We start from the raw sequence: 18,949 nt of genomic DNA on the forward strand, positions 1-18,949 counted from the left end.
AAAAAGGCATGAAAGCATACAGGATAAGAAAAATTGTCATAAATAACCACAAATACATAGTTGATAGGTGATATTGAAATCTTGAGACATCAGCAAAGACCCCACAGATGACATTAGTGACGTATAGCTGGTATGGGGCTTCCTTGACAGTGCGCAAGCGCAATGTAGCAGGATACAATGTAGCAGGATACAAATCGAATCAATCGCTGGTCTACGCGACTCCGCCCATAAAGGAATGAATGAAACTGTATATGGGGATACCGATAGGACGTATTCGTGACATCACTGTTAGTCCGTTTTAACTTCAAATGACTCAATTGCAAGAGGAAACGGGCGACATGGACAGGCCTGTTGAACCAGGACATTTCTCAGCATGCGAAGCCCGGTTGGACAAGCACATGGCGGGACTTTGCAGCGTGGATTTCCCGGTAGCTGTGGTTCTTCCAGCCGGTGGCAGTGGAGAAAGAACGGGGCTACTGACACCCAAACAGTTCTGCACGTTTCTCAACAGACCTCTGATAAGCTACACAATTCAAACTTTCGAGAGGTAACACCTGAAGTGTCGAGTGTTTGCATGCAAAAACGTATGTCCCGTTTGGAATACTGTAGTTTTATGGCCCTGCCCCTTAATCTTGTCACTGCGCAAGACAGTAGCCACATGTAAACAAACCATTTCATTGGGGTTTTACGCTCTTTTATGTTATCGTTGAATAAATGTAAGGTTTTGTAATGTCTCATTACCCCATTTAATAGATCTTTACTGAATCCATCAGGTCACACGTTACACTTTTGACTCTTTCTACAACTTCCAACAACGTCCAAAATAGCCTACTTGTTCTTGATACTACGAGGTATTTTTGTTTCATACTGACCATTTCAGTGGAATTCTGTTGAAATAATGAATGCAAATAATTGCACCCAAATGTGTTATGCATGGTAATATCACAAGTCATGACACAAGTAATGAAACAAATATACTCAACAAGAATATGTTCTAACCACAGTGCGAAATGTGTTGACTTACGACTATACACACTGTTTCTTTGACAGAGTGCCATGGATCCAAAGCATTGTCGTGGTGGTTGCCAAGGAGAGCTTAGATTTGATGATGGACATTATCCATCGCTTCCACCACAGAAATGTCCTAGTGGTACATGGCGGATCTACTCGCCACAGATCTATATTCAATGGGGTCCGGGCCCTCAGTGAGGGAGAGGATGGTACGGCCCGCGTTAAACCAAAGGTGGTCATCATCCATGATGCAGTGCGGCCCTTTGTGGAAGAGGACTTCCTCCTCAAGATAACAATGGCTGCCAAAGAACAAGGGGTTTGTACATATTCAAAGTCCTCGATCTCTTCCAACGCAACACGGTCAGTGGAGCTCAGATGGAGCGATTCATTGCTCTCAACTGTAGCCATGTATACCTACTGTAAGCCAGGACAAATTAAAACCACATTGGCTGATATTAGTGGCTAAGGAAGACATTGATATGTTTTGATGGTGATTTATATTTTACTAGCTGTGACATGATATTGTTGAAGGCTGGTCACAAAAGTGAAAAGTGTGAGCAGGAGCTTTTTGACATTGGGGCTGACGTGTGTGTGTGTGTGTGTGTGTGTGTGTGTGTGTGTGTGTGTGTGTGTGTGTGTGTGTGTGTGTAACTAACTCTCAAAGCCAGCAGTCTGGTCTTCATTAACTTGCCAGTATCCCCGATCATGATAAAATATCAGTCTCCTCCGAAGAGCATGAGATTCATTTTGATTTTAATAACATGTGTAACACATAACACGTGTTTGCTTTCATTCCATTTACTAGTCCTTTTGCCCCCCCCCCTCCCCCACCTTATCTCATTGACTGTACTTGTTCTTGGCACAATGGGGATTTTCATCCTCAATCATGTCATGGTCACATGAAAGTACGATCTCAGGAATGTTGCTTATGAAGAACTTCCAATTATACAGGAAAAGCATTGTGTGCACAAGCTGTTGTTTAGCTGGGATTTATTGTTGTTATCCAGCCATGGTTAGAGCAAGTGTGGTAAGCCTCAAGACACAATATGATCAGAACTATTTGTTACATTTTTGGATTGATGTGTGTATTTCCATAAAGAGTAAGGAAGAATGACATTCCGTTCCATGTATTATTTTGCAGGCTGCTGGGGCTATCCGACCTCTGGTTTCCACAGTGATTGCTACCACATTGGAGGGCTACCTGGACCATTCTCTGGAGAGAACCAAGTACAGAGCCAGTGAGATGCCCCAGGGGTTCATCTATGATGTCATCTACCAGGCTTATCAGAGGGTAGGTACTTCTAGGCAGTTCTTGTACACAAAACATCACTTGTAGTCTACCCAAGGTCTAGTTTATAAAAACTGGTTGCCTGGTTAATAAAAACTGGTTGCCTGGTTTAGGGGCTATGTAAAAAGATAAAAACATACCCCCGTGAACCCAGCCTGATCTCGCGATAACTCACAATCTGTTTCAATTAAACAGAACGTGAGTGCACCGGTCAGTCTGTTTGACCTGGCTAAAAATGACTATGTTTACCGTGCACATTTGAATTAGGGATGTGACTGATAAAACAACAAACTATTGAATGATTTTCTTAAATAGAAATATGCCAACAAGGATGCATCTTGAAACAAAGTCCAAACCTAGCCTTGTACAGTGGTTAGTTCTCATGTTTACATAATGTTTTTGTGAAGTTGTCTTCACCACTGGTCAGGGAAATTGAGAACCTTGGATGTCTGCAAAACCTTTTTCCAAATCGATCACTAGTCATGTCCTGCAGGTTTTGAATGTTCCCTCTCAATGTCAAATAATTGCTTTTAAAAGGTCCCTCGAATCACATAAAATGACCGTTGGAGAGAGATTTATGCTTGAGAAATAATAAACCCCAGCAATGCGACTAGATGACAAAAGACTTTATGATTCTCATACATCACACTCAGTCTTTACAGTCGTCCATTGTTCACCAGATGTGCTGGAACCTGCAGGGTTTCAAGCTGAAGAGTTTGTGGTGTGGGTGCCATCATTTTCACTACGGTGTGATTATGTCTGGGAAAGAAATGACACATTAATATACTCTGGCACTGCAGCATATCACTCTGTCGAACAAAAGAAAAATACCTCTTGGCTTTGGTAAAGGTAACGTAAAAATAACATTGAAGTAACGTGGTTACTACAGGTCTAACAGTCTGTGATTTTTAATATTTTTTTAATTAACATGTGAGATGATTTGAACGTCCCAGAATACTTGCGAAAAAGTAAGGGAAATCATTTCACCTTTGGGTGATATCTCACAAAAACTAGAACACATGTTTTTTCACAACATTTAATCATAGAAGGGTCCTTTGGAGGAAGGTTTGTTGACCATATATTTGACATTTTTATTTTCAAGCATAATTCCAAAATAATTAATTGAAGTTGGAATACTTGAAATGTTGGCCTTACCCAGGCCTCCTTTAAGATTCCATAGTGATTCACCTGAACGTTCTACAAAACATCGGTGTTAAATGAAGCTTTACAGCTTGCTCTGTACTATGAGTAGTATTTTGATTTCAATAACAATTTTCTTACAATAATTCATGAATATTTAAAAATATAAACATGGACAGTGTTTCGATACGTTACTTGGAAAAGCAATCTGTTACTTATTACTCGTTATTTGGCTTTTTTTAATGCTGTCCATTCAGCACGAAACTCCACTATAGGCCTATCAGATGAGCGAAGGTGTAGATTTTCCTTTGGTACTTTTTGCCGTTGTTTGGTCGATTTCGTTAGACTTAAATACTGTAGGTCCTTGATGATAAGTAATCCCTTTGATTATATGCCTTTTAATTCAATGCATTATTATGTGTAGGATTGACCTGACATAGTTTGCATTCGCACTGCGGTCAGTTGCGGGGTTATTTGAACTTTGAGGTCGGCATTTGAAGTCGGCCTTGTTGTGACTTGATAGCCTGTATTTAATGTCTTTAATATGTAGGCTATGTACTGTATCTTTTTGTAAAGCTGCCAGAATGTTTATGGCCAATATTCCTTTGATGTGTTAGATTTATCAAGACATCATTTCGTTGTGATAAAATACACTTTTCCGACGATTGTTTATATGGAAATTGTGTTAGAACATATTAAATATTAATGTTTTATATTTATGTTTTATCATAATGAGTATAAATGTCTCTTTCACGCATTTTTGTGGAACCATTCCATATAAAGTGAGTATTGGTTAAATGGGACACAGAGAAAAGTGACTTTTTTAAGCTTTCTAATAGATATCTTAATCAACAATCAATACCTGTGTGTTAGTGAGGAAGTACAGTTGAAGTCGGAAGTTTACATACACCTTAGCCAAATACATTTAAACTCAGTTTTTTTCACAATTCCTGACATTTAATCCTAGTAAAAATTCCCTGTTTTAGGTCAGTTAGGATCACCACATTATTTTAAGAATGGGAAATGTCAGAATAATATTAGAGAGAATGATTTATTTCAGCTTTTATATCTTTCATCACATTCCCAGTGGGTCAGAAGTTTACATACACTCAATTGGTATTTGGTAGCATTGCCTTTAAATTGTTTAACTTGGGTCAAACGTTTCGGGTAGCCTTCCACAAGCTTCACACAATAAGTTGGGTGAATTTTGGCCCATTCCTCCTGACAGAGCTGGTGTAACTGAGTCAGGTTTGTAGGTCTCCTTGCTCGCACACACTTTTTCAGTTCTGCCCACAAATGTTCTATGGGATTGAGGTCAGGTTTTGTGATGGCCACTCCAATACCTTAACTTTGTTGTCCTTAAGCCATTTTGCCACAACTTTGGAAGTATGCTTGGGGTCATTGTCCATTTGGAAGACCCATTTGCGACCAAGCTTTAACTTCCTGACTGATGTCTTGAGATGTTGCTTCAATATATCCACATAATTTTAATTCTTCATGATGCCATCTATTTTGTGAAGTGCACCTGTCCATCCTGCAGCAAAGCACCCCCACAACATGATTATACCACCCCCATGCTTCACGATTGGGATGGTGTTCTTCGGCCTGCAAGCCTCCCCCTTTTTCCTCCAAACATAACGATGGACATTATGGCCAAACAGTTCTATTTCTGTTTCATCAGACCAGAGGACATTTCTCAAAAAAGTACGATCTTTGTCCCCATGTGCAGTTGCAAACCGTAGTCTGGCTTTTTTATGGTGGTTTTGGACCAGTGGTTTCTTCCATGCTGAGCGGCCTTTCAGGTTATGTCGATATAGGGCTCGTTTTACTGTGTATATAGATACTTTTGTACCTGTTTCCTCCAGCATCTTCACAAGGTCCTTTGTTGTTGTTCTGGGATTGATTTGCACTTTTCGCACCAAAGTACGTTCATCTCTAGGAGACCGACCGCGTATCCTTCCTGAGCAGTATGACTGCTGCGTGGTCCCATGGTGTTTATACTAGCGTACTATTGTTTGTACAGATGAACGTGGTACCTTCAGGAGTTTGGAAATTGCTCCCTAGGATGAACCAGACTTGTGGAGGTCTACAATTTTTTTTCTGAGGTCTTGGCTGATTTCTTTTGATTTTCCCATGATGTCAAGCAAAGGAGCACTGAGTTTGAAGGTGGGCCTTGAAATACATCCACAGGTACACCTCCATTTGACTCAAATTATGTAAATTAGCCTATCAGAAGCTTCTAAAGCCATGACATAATTTTCTGGAATTTTCCAAGCTGTTTAAAGGCACAGTCAACTTCGTGTATGTAAAGTTCTGCTACACTGGAATTGTGATTAAGTGAAATAAATCTGTCTGTAAACAATTGTTTGAAAAATTACTTGTCATGCACAAATGAGATGTCCTAACCGACTTGCCAAAACTATAGTTTGTTAACAAGAAATGTGTGGAGTGGTTGGAAAAATGAGTTTTAATGACTCCAACCTAAATGTATGTATACGTCCGACTTCAACTGTATGTAATAATAAACAATAGGTTCAAAGGGTATGACATCATCATTGTGGGTGTGGCATCCTGTGTAATAACAGAGGCATAATGGTAAATAAATGACAGTGTTATGAGGTAGATAATGTTATAAAAAAAGGAAGAAAGGATATTCAGTCTCTCTTTACAATATATTTTGTAATGGGATGTAATTGAAAATGACTAAGTGGTTTTTGTACTACAGTACTCACCTTGTTAAAATGTTGATAGTGTTCCATTATTTTTACAACACTTATTTTACCTGGTAAAGTGACTGAGAACACATTCTCATTTACAGCAACAACCTGGGGAATAGTTACAGGGGATGAATGAGCCAATTGGAAGCTGAGGATGATTAGGTGGCCATGATGACGTCCAGTTTGGGAATGTAGCCAGGACGCCGGGGTTAACACCCCTACTCTTAACGATGAGAGCCATGGGATCTTTAGTGATCACAGAGAGTCAGGACACCTGTTTTAATGCCTCATCCAAAAGACAGCACCCTATACAGGGCAATGTCCCCAATCACCAACCTGGGGCATTGGAATATTTTTAGACTAGTGTAAAGAGTGCCTTATACTGGCCTTCCAACACCGCATCCAGAATAATCTGGTCTCCCATCCATGGACCGACCCTGCTTAGCATCAGAGGCAAGCCAGCAGTGGTATTTCAGGGTGGTATGCTGCTGCCAATTGCCTACTGTCAAACTGGGAGACCATGTTACTTTCGAACTGACACTCCCCTAGGTCATTTTAATGGAAAAATACATTTTGGGGGGATTATGAAATGCATGTTTCCTTAACAGAAATCCATTTTCTAAATAGTTTAAAATGTTCCATTTAACTTTCCTTAAATCTGCTGTTGGCTAGCTTGCTAGAGAAAGCTAGCATAGCTTCATTTTACTTGGAAATATATGACCTCACCAACATTAAAAACCCTAGCTATCTATACTCATAACCATACAGGTAGTGCCTTCAGAAATTGTTCACACCCATTGACCTTTTTCAAATTTTGTTGTGTTACAGCCTGAATTTAAAATTGATTACATTTAGATTTTTTTGGTCACTGGCCTAGACACAATACCTCAATGTCAAAGTGGAATTATGTTTTTTGAAATGTTTACAAATAAGTAGAAAATAAAAAGCTGAAATGTCTTGTCAATAAGTATTCAACCCCTTTGTTATGGCAAGCCTAAGTAAAAATGTGCATAATAAATGGACTTGTATGCAATAATAGTGTTTAACATGATTTTTGAATGACTACCTCATCTCTGTACCCCACACATACAATTTTCTTTAAGGTCCCTCAGTCGAGCAGTGAATTTCAAACACAGATTCAACCACAAAGACCACAGAGGTTTTCCAATGCCTCGCAAAGAAGGGCACCTATTAAAGAAAAAAAAGCAGACATTGAATATCCCTTTGAGCATGGTGAAGTTATTAATTACACCTTGGATGGTGTATCAATACACCCAGTCACTACACAGATACAGGCATCCTTCCTAGCTCAGTTGCTGGAGAGGAAGGAAATCACTCTGGGATTTCAACATGAGGTCAATGATGACTTTAAAACAGTTAGAGTTTAATGGCTGTTATAGGAGAGAACTGAGGATGGATCAACAACATTCTTCATTCAAAGACTCAATCATGGACACTGTTACTGACAGTTGTGGCTGCTTTGCGTGATGTATTGTTGTCTCTACCCTCTTGCCTTTGTGCTGTTGTCTGTACCCTACAATGTTTGTACCCTGTTTTGTCTTCCTACCATGTTGTGTTGCTACCATGTTGTCATGTGCTGTTGCTACCATGCTGTGTTGTCATGTGTTGCTGCCATGCTATGTTGTCTTAGGTCTCTCTTTATGTAGTGTTGTGGTGTCTCTCTTGTCGTAATGTGTGTTTTGTCCTATGTATATATTTTTGTTTTATCCCAGCCACTGTCCCCACGGGAGGCCTTTTGCTTTTTGGTAGGGTGTCATCGTAAATAAGAATTTGTTCTTAACCTTTTATTTAACTAGGCAAGTCAGTTAAATACATAAAAAATAAAATAATAATAATTGTAGTTAATTCACAATACTAACCTAATTGACAGAGTGAAAACGAGGAATCCTCTACAGAATAAAAAAAATATTCCAAAACATGCATCCTGTTTGCAACAAGGTGCTAAAGTAAAACGGCAAAAAATGTGCCAAAGCAAATCACTTTTTGTGCTGAAATATAAAGTGTTATGTTTGGGGCAAATACAACACATCACTGAGTACCACTTTTCCATATTTTCAAGCATAGTGGTGGCTGCATCATGTTATTGGTATGCTTGTAATCTTTAAGGACAGGAGTTTTTCAGGTTAAAAAAAGAAACGGAATGTATCTCAGCACAGGCAAAATCCTGGAGGAAAACCTGGTTCAGTATGCTTTCCACCAGACACTGGGAGATAAATTCACCTTTCAGCAGCATAATAACCTAAAACACAAGGCCAAATCTACTCTGGAGTTGCTTACCAAGAAGACAGTAAATGTTCCTGAGTGGCCAAGTTACAGTTTTGATTTAAATCTGCTTGAAAATATATGGCACGACTTGAAAATGGTTGTCTAGCAATGATCATCAACCAATTTGACAGAGCTCGAAGAATTTTGATAAGAATAATGGGCAAAATGTTGAACAACCCAGCTGTTGAAAGCTCTTAGAGACTTAGGCAGAAAGACTCACAGCTGTAATCAATGCCAAAGGGGATTCTAACGTGTTGACTCAGGGTGTTGAATACTTATCTAATCAAGATATATCAGTGTTTTATTTTTCATATTTTCTTTTACAAATGTTAAAATATTTCTTCCACTTTGACATTGCAGAGTATTTTGTGTAGATTATTAATGTTCCACAAAAATACCTAAAGAGTGTTTTAATACATTTAATTTGTATGAATAATTGATGTTTATCACAAATATATATTATTTACTCATGTATATATTATTTACTCTCTCAATTGTCCTTCTTTACAATAAATAATTAAGTGTCCCACTTTGCCAATCAAGGTGGCCCAATTTGCCAGTATTGGATGCGTTACTTGAAAAAGTAACTAATGGTATTACAACATTTTAACACAGTAACTTGTTATATTACTCCATTACTGATACAAATAATGCATTAGTGTAATGCAATACTTTTGTAACGCATTACCCCCAACACTGAAAATGTTTTGGTTTGCTACATTTTTCATTATATTTTTTTAACATAATATACTCTACGGGCATTTCAAAGATCCAGAGTGGGATCTTTTCTACTGTTCGAGTTATGATCCAATTTGTAAGCATTACAAACAGTAAATGTGAAAATCGATTCAGAACAGTTGCCCTCTGCTGGTGATTTGCAGGATGTGCAATGATACAAGTAAAAGGAGGGCTGTGATTGGTTACATTTGCCTACTATGACAATTTCTCTGTATAAAATTGTCCATAACATTAAAACTAGCAGAGATCCCACTTTGGAACTTTGATATGCCTGTAGAGTATATTATGTTCAACAATATATTGAAACATTTGTCAAATCAAAAATTATATATTCTCTATATTCTATTTTTAAATATTCATACATTAATGTAAGAAAATCATTATTCAAATCAAATTATTACTCGTATTACAGAACCAGTGGTAAAGTTTCATATGAAACTCATTTTTCTTTGTAGCACCTACAGATGAAACATTATGCCTGGGTGAGGCCATAATGTCACATGTTCATTATGTCACACTTCAATTCATTATTTCTCAATTGTGCTTTAAGATTCAAATCTCAACAATCCTTCCTCCAAAGGACCCTTCTATGGATTAAATGTTGTGAAAATCCTCCCAATACTTTTTTTGGTTCTTCTAGATTTGTGAGGAATCAGCCCTTTGACCAAAACCATAAATGTGTGGGTTCTTATCTTAAAACGTAGGCTTATAACTTTTACGTTGTAACATTTTCTGTCTATCACAAATCCGTCACTGCAAAAATTCACCATATTTATTTTTCAAACAGCCCAGATACTTCAGAGCTCTGCGATTTGAACTTTGGCTCGATTTAGATGGTGATGCAGATACCAGTGTTTTGAAGGACGTAGGAAGCCTTGACTAAAAGCCGAAGTATGGGTCCAATTGGAGCCCCATTTGTCTGCAGTTATTTTGGTTCCTGGCGCATATGAATTTCAGATTACCAGGGAGCCCTGTTGGTTTTGGATTTGACTCTCTGAAAATGAGAGCACATTCACTATGCAAGAGAAGCAGAGTGTCAAGTAGCATTTCACCGAAAATGAAGACAAATTTGTAGTGATGTAAGTGTATTTGTGAAAACGAGAGGCTCTGGCGCGATGGGGAGTGCCCCACCCCCTCTCCACTTGTGTCCATCAAAGTTGGGAAAGTGTAAGGTGTCTGTCAAGTTAGCACTGTAGGACATATTCCCCCCAAATCTACGTGAGCCTCACATTTGTAGTTTGACATGCATTGAGTCTGGCAGAACTCTGGGCTGAAAAGACAAAGGGGAGACACACTATCCTGTCCCCAGTGCACGCCTTTTGTACCGGGAGAAAACGCTACAGGTTCAATTACCACAGGACGCAGTTATATTTCTCCTGTAATTTCTCCTTCAGTTTCAGGGTCCTGAGAAAAAGGCCCTCTCTTTTATAACCCTGATAAAATATTGCCCGCATATTATCTCAGGTAGCATGAGTTACTGTGGTGGACAACAAAGGCTAAATCAAAGTATCTTAAAAGGCATGAGCTCATTGCTTATATCAAATGTTCAATGCAATGCGATCTACAGCAATGGCAATCTGATTCCAATGTGTTCTCACTGCACTGGGCCAAGGTGTTTATGAACTCAACTCTCCTCTGATTTGGGGTGGCAGGTAGCCTAGTGGTTAAGAGCGTTGGGCCAATAACCGAAAGGTCGCTGGTTAGAGCCAACTAGGTGAAATATCTGTTTAGATGTAACTATGGTTGATGTGAGTTTGTGACCTATCCTTTGTTTGTCCCCAGAAGACTTGCTCAACTCTGTTTATGAAATGGGAGCTAACTCAGTTTACGCGTCGTCAACAATCCCACGTCTCTTGTGTCCTGTCCTCATAGTGCAGCGAGTCGGACTTTGAGTTTGGCACCGAGTGCCTTCATCTGGCTCTGCAGTACTGTGGCACCAACGCCAAGCTCATCGAGGGCCCGCCAACCCTGTGGAAGGTGAGCCAGCCTGGGACACTAACTCAGTCTGGGACAATGCCTTTAAATTAGGCTATTGTCTTAGCTCTAATTGTATGCTTACTACTAGTTTGTTATACAGGGACAAGTACAGATTTGAATTCATACATTGTGTATTGTATTTAATACTATTTGATATGATGACTGAAAGCAAAGGGTTTTTATGGTTTTGATAGCGTTGAAGTAAGCCAGTAATGGAGGCCTATGAATCTAAATATATTTTCACAAAAATGAACAATGCTTTTTAGAGCAGGTGTGATGCTAACATGTTGTTAAACTAAGTTTATTTGTCCTGTAGGTGACCTACAAACGAGATCTGGCTGCAGCAGAGTCCATTGTCAAAGGTATGTGACTGTATCTGTATATATTTTTATACACAGCTTATACTGTTATGTGCAATACTTACACGATCGTTGTTTGCCTCCGACAGAAAAACCACGTACTTTATAGACCTAATGTTCGTTAGCACTATTTTCTATACAACAAAAGTGATGTAAAGGTGGTTTTTTTTCTCCTGTGTGAGACAATGCCAGTTTAGAATGGAATAGAGTGATGTCGACGAGAAATAGAATAGTCTTTTATTGTTCTCCCAGGAAGATATTCTATGAAGTCTTGTTTAGGTTTGTCAGAAAGTAAGGGAGGGTGTTTGCAGTCTGTGATGTGAACGCCATCCATACAAGTCAGGGCAGGGTAGAGCCATCATGGTCTCTACACAGTCAGGGAAACATTCATAAAGTCATCAGTCCTACTCTTTACCTCTGTATGCACCTGGGCCGACCAACTGGATTATGACATATTGAGCATAGTAATTATACCACGAGAGCTTTGTGTGTGAATGAATTCTTTGTTAGTGTGTGTTGGGAGCATATGCAAGAATACATCTTCGTGTGTGTGTGTCTTTGGCACATCACTTCCCCACGTAAATCAAGTTGAATCCCGAGTGGTGGTGATTTTAAATGAATTCTCACAATGTTTAAAGATTATTATCATTGCTAAGTAATGGAGATTTGCAGCAAAAGTGGTCAAAGTACACTTTCTTTTTCAGAGACTCTCTCCCAGTCGGCCTGTGTTGTCACAGGTGGCTCTGCACAGGCTACAGAGCTGGCCAACGCTCTGCAGAGGAGCATGAGCGCTTTGGACATGGTATGGTGATGATTATGATGATGATTATGATTACAATTACAATGTTTGTGAGATTTTACATTCGATCATCACATTGATGTTTCTTCCACCCCTCCAACAACCCCCCCCCCCCCCCTCTCCCAGACCATGTGAGCTCCGCTTGGGTGGGCCCTGGTTAGACTTGCCATCTGCTGTTAGACCTATAATGGAGCTTGTCTGAAGGCTTCCACACCCTCCTCCCTCCATCCCCCCCCCTTTGCCTCTCCACCTCCCCGGCATGACGGAAAGCAGATGGCAGTCATGTAGTTCATGCCATGGGAATGATCTGATTAATTGAGTGTTCAGCGATGACTCCTCACTACCACCCTTCGCCCGTCATGTTGAATGGCTCCCTGTTTCCTCATACTGTCCCTGTATGACATGTCTCCCATTCATTCTCAGTCACGGTGAAGGGGTCACAGGTTGCCATATCGTCCCCACCACATTGCACTTCTCCATTCTCATTTGTTTTAAAACAGACAGGCCTCCCACCATACCGTCCCCACATTGCCGCCGAGAGTCTCTTCCTTCCTGCGTATATCGGAAAGTGTGTATACATCCTCCCTCAGTAGTTGATAACAGAGGGGGGAAGTGCACGGCGGGTGAAATGTTTTGGTGATGCAGGGAAAGCACCGACAGCTCATCCTCCTGTGAAGCAGTGCCAAGCTCTTCATCAGGTGGTACGTGTCAAACAGGCAGCGGATCTAGCTGCCGTGGTGCTAGGCAGACCCCTGGGATGTACTGTATGGGATCCTAGGAACCTAAGGCTTTGGCTTTGATTGGAACCACTGTTCCCTGTACTCGGGTGGCCAGTGGGGTCGTGTTGTGGTGCACGCGTGTCTGGGACCAGATACATCCTTCCCAGGGGTTCGAACGAGATGAAAGGAGAGAAAATGGAGGAGGCGGAATTAGCTTTGTGATCAGTGCCATTTAATGAATCTAATACAGGGGATAAGGGAGGTAGAGCCTGAGCTGAGCTGGAGCTTGGAGGCGAGCACACAGTGTAGTGTGTGTGCAGGTGGAGGATTTTGCAGCGTGTGTGTGTTATTGTGGGGAGAATATGATTAGGGGATTCTCCTAGCAGGATGAATATGGATGTGATGCCATAATCATAGTGGAAGATACAAAATATACATAAAATTGTATTGATATGTAATATATTATAAACAATGTTCTCATTAGTGCTTTTATTTCTTGTTCTGTACACGATGTTGGTCAAGTACTTTTTTAGTTTGTTGTAGGTTTATAGAAGTATTTGTCTCAATAACCCCAGATCACTTGTCCTTTAACAGACATTCCCAGACGTTATTCAAGTAAACAGCTTTTATTCATTATTCTTTTGATTAATAAGTAAACCTATTAGTGCCACGTTTATTTCAGTCTCCTGAGACAAAGGAATTGGAATTTAACCACTAAAACATAATTCTGACATTACATTAGAGCTGCAACTGAAACGTCTGCATCTTTAAAAAAAAAAAATAGGCTCCGAGTCAATTTTTGTCGGAGCCCAAACTAATAGACATTAACGTCATGATAGGAAGGGAGGATCTGATGAAGGGAGAACACCTCCATCCCCTCCTTATCTCTAACATTTTCAGCTTAGCTTAGTATTTCATATTCACTCAAGATTAAATACAGTCTTGGAACACATGAATTACATCACTCCTTTTTCCAAAATATTAACCTTGACCTACTAGATATTTAGTCATGGACACAGCCAGATAGAGGAAAAGCTAGGGCTAGGCCGGGACAAAGCTCACTGAACTACACTCTGAGCACTATATTCAAATCATGTCTATCCTTTCTCTTGGTCTGAGTTTCTCAGCATTTCAAACAAGCAACTCATAGCTTGAAAAAGTAATAGGTAACACCTTATTTTAAGCTGGGACTTGGTATTTATATGATTTTACTAGGAAACAATGTGGTAACATCTTACCACTTTCTGAATTGAAACTCATAGTTTGGGGCAGTTCTCTTTTTTTCCTCTGGCAGCCTGGAACTTGATTTCTGCCTCGGTCACGGACTCTCTGGTGTGTCCTGTAGTTGGTCCTTGACCTCCTGTCTCTTGAACAAACATCCCATACCAGAATTTCATGCCCAACTAACCTTGTTTAAATCATGTCAGAAAATGTAATCTTGCAAATCTACATTTCTGACTGATGGTTTTCCCTCAGAACCCACAAGCAACTTATCTTTCTGGACCAAATAACCCTCCACATGTTTCCCGTAACCATTTAGATTTCCAACTGTCATTGTTATTCTAAACGGTTAACATTGTACAAGTCCCAGTCAGTGACAAACACAGAGCGTTGATGTTTGTTTCTGTGTTTATTTCCTCTTGTGTAGGAAATGTTAGACAGGACCAGGGAAGAATTACTGGGAAAACAGAAAAGATCGACATGAAATGGACACACTGACCGTACCATGTCGTACAGCTTCATTCTATTTGTATTCAAGGGCTAAATTTGTTGAAAGATACTCAGCTGAAATGTGGTTACAATTACAGTGAACAAAAATGCTTTTATTATTTTGGACTGCACTGAATTTTGATTCGATTTACAGTGTAATGAAATTTAACTTGGCTCGTCTACAATTCTGTCTCCAGGCTTCTCTGTACGCTTTATCATTCTGCCAGCTCAGAGAGACAAAGAGAGCCCAGCAGTAGTTCCCTGTCTCTTCCATTTGTTCTAATGAGCAATCCAGCCTTGGAGAGAATTTAGCTTAAGATCAATGGTGTTCAACTCTAGTCCTGGAGCTACTTAATGTATGCTGGTTTTGTCCTTGCTTTCTAATCAGGGACCCATTTATTATTGGGTAACCAGGTGTGTGTGGACTGAGACTTTCTGGCTGAAATTAATTGATTAAGTGCCAGGGAGAAATTAATACCAGCATGGAAATCCCTCTGGGACTGTAGTTGAGCTCCCCTGCATTCCAATGGAATTTAACAGCATTCACTAACATCATTATTTGGTTTATATCACATTTTAATGTAGTATTTCTGTAAAATGTGTCTTTGTGTCTTTCTTCAAGGAGGTGGATGTGATCTCAGACTTGATAGGAGACAATGCCAAATCTCTGTCAAAAGAGTGGAACTTTATTCAAGTTTCTGTAAGTTCACACTTCAGGAGTTTAGGAAAACAGAATATAAGTAAACCTGTTTCAACATTCTGAATATTGTTTGTTATTTATGTTATGTTTATGTTATTACCATGTTGGAAATAGGTTATGCACATGACATTTTTTTTGCTGTTCAGATGGCCAACTCAACAATATTCCACTCTTTTCTGACAATAATTTTTATCCGTAGGTCAACAGTTCTTGCTTTTGTGAAGTTGGAAGAATTCTGGGTGCGTTGGAGGAGGCAGACCGAGCACTCCTGCATCCAGTGGTCATTATTTGGGTGAGTTGAGTTCACATGGGGATACATGTGTAAATAGAGCCTCATATGAATTGAGTTGCCTTACCAACACTCGTTCTGGTACTGGAAATTAGACTGTCTTCAGTCCTCTATGCTTGGGGCTCTTTGCCCCTTACTGATCACTTTGATTTATGGTGAGTTGGCCGTGTTGCTTTAAGGATGGACTGTAAGCTTGCGAAGGCCATGGAATGCTCTGATGTTTGGGTATCCCAGTAGCAATCGCACACATTCAGAACAAGGTGAGTTAGCAGAGTTAACAGAGAACATTGTGTATACGGGTGTTGTCTGTGCTTAGTGGACTTAGTGGACATTTATCATGTCTCAATCAGGTTTCCCACACTGTGAATGAACTTGTGCTGGGTGTTTTCTAAAGCACACGTCTGGTCCAGACAGGCTCTAGTTTCCTCAAGGTATATGTACTACATGGCCAGGCAACCTTTTTTCCGCTTGTAAAATGTTCACTTTGCAGTCTACCTCTGGTCCCTCCGACGAAACTATGTTGCTGTTTAGAAACCCTATACCCCCCCCCCCCCTCCCCCCCCCCCACTTCACTCCTTTCACTTACCGTTTGGCTCGTTTCAGATGTCAATATCAACCACAGAGCAACATTAACTCATGACAGCTCAAGTAGACCCCCCCCCCCCCCCCTCCCTGCAAATTGATCTAATTGGAGCCCAAAATAAACATTTACTTTATGAAGGTCCTGTTTACTTTTTGTGATTTTTACCTTTTCACCCCGGCAACAGCACAACTGCCAAAACAAAGTGAGAAGAAAAAGGTGCAGTGGGCTTGGGGAAGTTGCATTCTGTCATTTTCTCTAAGCGAGTCTTTACGTCTTCAAAACAACTCGGTTTTAATCATTGCAAATGTCATACAGGATAACTTGATTAAACTGCCTGCCTTGATTTGCGTTGCAAGGCCTTGTTAGGTCTTCAGTGAACCTCTGTGCATGCAAGTCACACACACACACACACACACACACACACACACACACACACACACACAGCTCCTTTCCGGTGGTGTGGAGCTAGGTTCCAGGCTGCATTAGGGTGGGAGCAACACTCTCTACCACAGCAGAGTAAATGCATCTGTGGCTGAGTTTTCCCCACAACTCTTACTGTGGACCAGATGCCCTTTTCACAGGTAGAGAACCCTAGGACCCCCCACATCCAGCACTTTATTAAAAATACATTTACTCCCGGCCTAAGTCGATTTCATGGCAGCTTAAGGATGTCCTACATTAAACATCAGCATCACGGGAAGGCTTAATTCCAAACAGAGTTGGCGAGGTGGGAGGCTGAATTCAAAACAAGAGTTGGCTCACCGAGCGATCTCAGAATTTCCCCGTCTTAAGCGAGGACGCAGAATCAACAGTGAAGGATATCTGGGTGGCTTTAGATGGCACATGTTGTTGTTTCTTGAGGGCTTTAGTCCAGCGTTTCCCAAACTCGGTCCTCGAGGTCCCAAGGGGTGCACATTTTGGTTTTTACCCTAACACTAAACAGCTGATTCAAATGATCGAAAGTCGATGATTAGTTCATTATTTGAATCGGCTGTGTAGTGCTAGGGCAAAAAAACAAAACGTGCACCTCTTGGGGCCCTGAGGACCGAGGTTTAGGAAACCTTGGCTTAGTCTGTAGCATTAAACAATGACCTAGCAATCAGAGTGGGAGATAATCGAGTTTCATAGAGTGCGTGGCAATTGATTCAGTATGTGCCTGGTAATGATCTCGTCTAGACTTGAGCCAAACTGGCACCTTCTACAGCAGCAAAACAAATCAATAATATCACTGATTTGAATTGAAACAGATGTTGCTAGATGACAAGTGACTTACTTTACTTATTCAAGAAATACTTGACTTATAGCCATATGATGTATAATAGAAGGTTTATAACAGATTAATGAACACATTTGACATTGAGCTTACAACACACACCCTGTATATGAAGACATAATTGGAGGGAATTCACCCTGTCGAGCGTCAGTCAACAGCCCAATTAGAAATATACGTTTTGCTGCAGCAGTGTAGATGCTTTCACATCCCCATGCATGACACACAAAGGGACTCATCAGGGCTGGTTAATGCTGTCTTAAGGTGGGCCCATCTATCTAAATAAACCGCATGAGGCCTTTCCACCTGAACCAGAGGCATTAATACCTCCCAGAGTGCTATCCGACGTGTGTTTACCCCGAACACCACAACACGCTCCTCCAACATCCCTCCCAAACGAGGGCCTTAAATAAACATGCTTGTTCAGTCGCAGCATGTCTTTCTTACGAGTGTTTTGAACAATGGTGCTTTAATTGATCCAAAGGTTTAATGGTTCTCTAAGTCTCTGTGAGGGAGTCTCGTTATTGGCAGGAGATGCATGTCTGACTGGGTGTGGCTGGGCTTCTTCTGCTAGGTCTATTTGAACGTGTCGGAGGACGGTTCGTCCGCCAGCGAGCCGACGGGAGGAGAGCCGGCGGCCATGATGGAGCTCGCCACAGGAGCAAAGCTCGGAAATATTTTAGTCTATGGCATCCAGCTTCATCACTCAAAGGTATGCCCCCTTGTTTTGTTGTTTTCTTTAATTTGCCTGGTCTTACGTCCTGCTCAAATAGATTTAGAGTCCCCCTGGAATGCACGTTTCAAAAAAGCCGATCAAAACACAATGAGAACTGTGTAAGTCCTTGTTCCAGAGCATTCCCTCCTAATTGTTCTGTCTGTGTTAGATGTTGGGTGTGTGTGTGTGCGCACGTGTATGCTTACGTGGGTGGAATATAACCTTTTGACCTTTCCATCCAGACAGATATTCTGTTTTGTTTTCAATAAAAGAAACATGCAGAGGATAAAGACGTCCTCCAAGTGTGAAAAAGCCATGTTACACTTACACACACACACATTGGTTCAAGTGTTTGCCCTACCGCATTCATACCTCAGCTGTGTCTCATGGGAAGGCTCTGCTCTGGATGGTGTTTGAGGTTCCCCATTGGCCTGTCAAAAGTTCACTGGAGTTGTCAGGGTTGATGTGGTTGACCTGAAATGTGTTTCTGTCGGCATTTACATTATTATATGAATGTGAAACACTCCTAACACGGGATTAGAGATGGCGGGATATGTGTTACTGAAGCGATTGGATTACTGCTGGCTAGTGACTATGTTGCGCTCACCCACAACAGTAGGTCGCAATAGCTGGAAAGGATATAGAAAA

The 18,949-nt window shown here is 40.7% G+C and overlaps 1 protein-coding gene across 1 annotated transcript in view; it reads left to right on the plus strand.

The window, feature by feature from the left end:
* The first annotated feature begins 114 nt into the window (after window positions 1-114).
* crppa (CDP-L-ribitol pyrophosphorylase A) overlaps window positions 115-18,949 on the plus strand; it is a 36,655-nt gene continuing 17,820 nt past the window's right edge. Inside the window, exons 1-9 of the mRNA XM_014200612.3 lie at window positions 115-547; window positions 1,051-1,327; window positions 2,153-2,302; window positions 11,053-11,157; window positions 11,474-11,519; window positions 12,221-12,318; window positions 15,367-15,444; window positions 15,644-15,736; window positions 18,161-18,298. Coding sequence (XP_014056087.1) covers window positions 309-547; window positions 1,051-1,327; window positions 2,153-2,302; window positions 11,053-11,157; window positions 11,474-11,519; window positions 12,221-12,318; window positions 15,367-15,444; window positions 15,644-15,736; window positions 18,161-18,298 — 1,224 coding nt within the window. The 5' untranslated portion in view covers window positions 115-308. The remainder of the gene's footprint in view (window positions 548-1,050; window positions 1,328-2,152; window positions 2,303-11,052; window positions 11,158-11,473; window positions 11,520-12,220; window positions 12,319-15,366; window positions 15,445-15,643; window positions 15,737-18,160; window positions 18,299-18,949) is intronic.

This window comes from Salmo salar, chromosome 05 (genome assembly GCF_965601325.2).
Source record: "Salmo salar chromosome 05, fSalSal1, whole genome shotgun sequence".
Classification (NCBI taxonomy): domain Eukaryota; kingdom Metazoa; phylum Chordata; class Actinopteri; order Salmoniformes; family Salmonidae; genus Salmo; species Salmo salar.